The sequence below is a fragment of the Carassius gibelio genome, chromosome A11 (genome assembly GCF_023724105.1).
Source record: "Carassius gibelio isolate Cgi1373 ecotype wild population from Czech Republic chromosome A11, carGib1.2-hapl.c, whole genome shotgun sequence".
NCBI lineage: Eukaryota > Metazoa > Chordata > Actinopteri > Cypriniformes > Cyprinidae > Carassius > Carassius gibelio.
Genome location: NC_068381.1, coordinates 17159713 through 17164524, shown reverse-complemented (window position 1 = coordinate 17164524; position 4812 = coordinate 17159713). Strand labels below are relative to the sequence as shown.

The window sequence follows — 4812 nt, the reverse complement described above, 5'->3', positions numbered from 1 at the left end:
TATATATATATATATAAAATTTATGTATACCTATGTCATGTGACCATAAACCAACTTAATTAGGCCTATTTAAATATTTATTTTCAAATTCTCAGGGGTCATTTAAGTAAACATATCAGGTGAAAGTGGTTCAGATGACAAATTTTTTTTTTTATAATGTCTGCATTACATAGGTAAATAAGAAATAACGTGCATTTTTAATGCGTTTGAAAGTCTACCGTTTGAGTCTTCCTAAGCTTTATTAATGCATGATCAAATAATTTAGTGTGATAATTCAAATCAAAAAATAATATGTTAATCAGTAGCTTGGTGCAATGTTGAAACACTTAAACCTGATTTTTGTAAATCCAGTTACTGCTATTTCAGTTCATTGTCCTTCAACACTGACGCATGCGCAGACGCTCAGTTCCTGTGTCGCCATGTCTGCTACGCATGCGCAGTATCGGACTCAAGCGGCTCTATCCATCAGCGGCCGAGCCTCTGCCTCATTCCTCCTTCAGCCATTTTAACGATGTTGGGAGCTGTGGGACGCTGCTGCACCGGGGCTTTACAAGCTCTCAAGCCCGGGGTGACCCCCCTGAAGGCGCTCAATGGAGCTCCAGCAGCGCTGTTTTCTCGTAAGTGCAATTCATCGGTTGGTTTTTAAAACGGTTTGGTTCAACGCAGCGGCGTGCCTAATGGCAGCATGCAGACAGCAAGATCAGGCCGCTAGGTCCTAACCTCACCGTATCCATTGATTCATTCGCGCGATGTGCAACATGTGTGTGTTTTCCTAATGCAAATAAACTGACATAACGAAATACTACATTTCACGAAGACAGCTCATTCTGGTGGTTATGAAAACAGGAATGACCTTTATGTGTCATGCGCGCGCGCGCTACTAAGTTAGCTGTGATCGCAGCTCGCGAGGTCACGGTAACGTGGAATAAGATCACGAGTCAATGCAACCACATTTATAAACATTTACACTCTCGAAAGCCAGATTGGCTTATGGTTTATGCAGATCCCAACAGATTTTTTTTATTTTATTTGATCTGCAACATCGACTTGCTTGTGTTCATTCATTAGCCTGTTTTGTCTGAACAAATACAGTCACTGTATAGTGACTAACGTTAATCAAAATAAAAGTGTTCAAGAGTGCATGTTTCAAATGCAGAAAGGTGGTCATCCGTGTCAGTTTCATGCCATACTTCTCTTCCTCTCTCAGGCAGGGATTATGCCGCTCCTGCCGCAGCAGCTGCCACCGCCAGCGGGCGCATCGTCGCGGTCATCGGTGCCGTCGTGGACGTCCAGTTCGACGAGGGCCTGCCTCCGATTCTCAACGCCCTGGAAGTGGCCGGCCGGGACTCCAGGCTAGTCCTGGAGGTGGCCCAGCATCTGGGTAATGAGACTAAAGCTTCTGAATCTGAATTGCAAAGTCACGGTAGATTCGTAAAGCGACTGTTTTTGCTCTTCTTTAGGCGAGAGCACCGTCCGCACCATTGCTATGGACGGTACTGAGGGACTGGTGCGTGGTCAGAAGGTACTCGACACCGGTGCCCCCATCAGAATCCCCGTGGGACCTGAGACGCTCGGCAGGATCATGAACGTCATCGGCGAGCCCATCGACGAGAGAGGACCAATTACCACAAAACAGTGAGAGTTTATTAAGAACACTACTGAACTGTGTTTGCAAGCTGATTTAAGCAGCTTGTGTCTTTGCGGTGGATCTGATCGTGATCTGTTGTTCAGGACTGCCGCCATCCACGCTGAGGCCCCAGAGTTCACAGACATGAGTGTCGAGCAGGAGATCCTGGTCACGGGAATCAAGGTCGTGGACCTGCTGGCACCCTACGCCAAGGGTGGCAAGATCGGTATGTGTGTGGATAAACTACTGTTAAAAAGGGTATTCAGCGAGGGTGCGTTAAATTGTTTAAAAGTGACCGTAGAGACACTCATACGGTTATAGAATTCTAGTTTAAATCAGTGCATTTTATTCTTTATTTTCTATGATAAAATGTAACGTGGAGTTCTTTTCAGCATTTAATAAGTGTTTGAGCATATTAGACTGATTTCTGAAGGATCATGTGACACTGAAGACAGGGGTACAATTCAGCTTTGCCATCACAAACATGAATATAGACTTAAAGTAGATTTAAGTTATAGTATTATTTCTAAGTATTACCCTTTATTGCATTTGATGAAATAAATGCAGCCGCCTCTTGTATTACAAAAACGTTAGAAATTGATCTTTGACTCCAAACTTATATATATATATGTATGTATGTATGGTTGTTTACTCCTCTTCAAGTTGTTCTATACTTGTATGAGTTTCATTCTTCTGTTGAACAGAAGACATAAGAAGAATGTGTTTAACCAAACAGTTGCCGGAAACCATTGACTTCCATAATGTGGGGGAAAAAGATAGTATGGAAATCAGTGGTTTTCAAAATATCATTATTTTTTGTCTTCAGCAGAATAAATAAATTCATACAGGCTTGGAACAACTCGAGAGTGGGTAAACGACCCTTTACATTTTTTTTGTGAACTATCCCTTTATTTGAAGTGTTGGCGTTTTGCTTGTGTTGAATCCCGCTGTGCTTTAGCTAGCTGACGGCGTCTCATCTCTTCAGGTCTTTTCGGTGGTGCTGGTGTGGGGAAGACCGTTTTGATTATGGAGCTGATCAACAACGTGGCCAAGGCTCATGGTGGTTACTCCGTGTTCGCCGGTGTGGGAGAGAGAACCCGTGAGGGAAACGATCTCTACCACGAGATGATCGAGTCTGGTGTCATCAACCTGAAGGACACCACGTCAAAGGTGACCTGGAAGACACGCCGGTTTAAAATCCTTTATCTTGAGAATTGCAGTAAGTTAAAAACTCCTCTGGGCTCCCGTTAGGTGGCGCTGGTGTACGGACAGATGAACGAGCCCCCTGGTGCCCGTGCCCGTGTGGCTCTGACCGGACTGACCGTTGCCGAATATTTCCGTGACCAGGAGGGGCAGGATGTGCTGCTCTTCATCGACAACATTTTCCGCTTCACCCAGGCTGGATCAGAGGTCAGTGCTGGGATCATTTGGACCTATTTCTTGTCTCTAAAATCTGATTTGTGTTTTGTTGACTGGATTTTATTTCTGTTCTCTTAGGTGTCTGCGCTGCTGGGCCGTATCCCGTCTGCTGTGGGTTATCAGCCAACTCTGGCCACTGACATGGGCACCATGCAGGAAAGAATCACCACAACCAAGAAGGGTTCAATCACATCTGTGCAGGTACACTTCCTTCGGTTTGCACAGCTTCCTGGATCTCTGCATGTTCTACAGTGTAGCTCTCTCTCGTAGGCCATCTATGTGCCTGCTGATGATTTGACCGATCCTGCCCCTGCCACAACGTTTGCTCACTTGGACGCCACCACCGTGTTGTCCCGTGCCATCGCTGAGCTGGGCATCTACCCCGCTGTGGACCCACTGGACTCCACCTCCCGTATCATGGACCCCAATATTGTGGGAAGCGAGCATTATGACGTAGCCCGAGGCGTCCAGAAGATCCTCCAGGTGAGCACCAATGAATTTAGCCTTCTTATGAGCTCATTGCTGCATTTTTTAAATTCCAATCCATGATCTTATTCTCACTGCTATCCATCATAGGACTACAAGTCCCTGCAGGATATCATTGCTATTCTGGGTATGGATGAGTTGTCGGAGGAGGACAAGCTGATTGTGTCTCGTGCACGTAAGATCCAGAGGTTCCTGTCCCAGCCCTTCCAAGTCGCTGAGGTCTTCACTGGACACTTGGGCAAGCTGGTGCCCTTGAAAGACACCATCAAGGGCTTCAAGGCCATCCTGGCTGGTAGGCCTCAAGTTTGCCTTCTGTTTTGATCATGTCCACTTTTGGTAACGGTGTTTGTTTTTATTCAGTGTTGCTCATAGAGTGTGTGTTTCTCTAGGTGAGTATGACGCTTTGCCCGAGCAGGCCTTCTACATGGTGGGCCCCATCGAGGAGGTCGTTCAGAAGGCAGAGAAACTGGCTGAGGAGCATTCGTAAAGGAGTCAGGGCGGGTTGAATGAAATGGCACTTGGTTTGTAACGTCACATTCAAAAACAAATTGTATCTTTATCGCTGGTCCTTCTGGGGTTCTATTTAATGTTTCCAATTCGTGAGGATGGAAATAAAACTGTCTTACCGTGAACCGTTTCTCTTGGTCTTGTTTTTTTGTCTTCACCTAATGGACTCCCTATGAAGCCTATTTAAACACATTTAATACACTGGTTTCTATGGTCTCTTAATTAATATGATCAAATCCTTGCTATAAACTTGTACACAATCTTCTACATGTCTTCTAATTGAATTTTGATTTAAGTAAAAGGCTTTCGAGTCTTTATGCTGTGACGTCTCTAAATGATTTTAATAAGCATAACTATAAATGTTTGAAGATGAACATTGACTATAATTATACCAGTTTTGTTTTTTGTGTTTTACTTCAAATTAATTTTAAGTAGTAGCTAGCTGTTGAATTATAAACTAAATGGAATTGACTTATGGAGAAAAAAGAAAGTTCAATTTAACTGGGTCTAAGTCTGGATTTATTTACCTGTCTAATAGGAAACCTGCTACTATGTTTGCATTGACACCATTCCAATAAAGATGGGACCGAAATAATGTTTTTTACATTCTGGCATGAACAAGGATAAAATGTTAACGGAAAATGGAGAAACCATTTGTATGAGTCCCTCGACACACTTTTTTGCACAACATCTATATATTTTGATGTTTGAAGAACCAGATATCAAGTTAGCATACAATGCCCAAAAGCAGCTAAATGCAATAACTTTATGCA

General features: G+C 43.8%; 1 protein-coding gene across 1 annotated transcript; it reads left to right on the top strand.

Annotated features, from left to right (window-relative positions):
• The first annotated feature begins 396 nt into the window (after window positions 1-396).
• atp5f1b (ATP synthase F1 subunit beta) lies at window positions 397-4169 on the top strand. The gene is made up of 10 exons (XM_052610168.1): window positions 397-617; window positions 1208-1381; window positions 1461-1635; window positions 1732-1853; window positions 2613-2797; window positions 2879-3037; window positions 3125-3247; window positions 3317-3529; window positions 3623-3824; window positions 3922-4169. The coding sequence occupies exons 1-10, from the start codon at window positions 512-514 to the stop codon at window positions 4017-4019; spliced, it is 1557 nt and encodes a 518-aa protein (XP_052466128.1). The 5' UTR covers window positions 397-511; the 3' UTR covers window positions 4020-4169.
• Window positions 4170-4812: the final 643 nt, after the last annotated feature.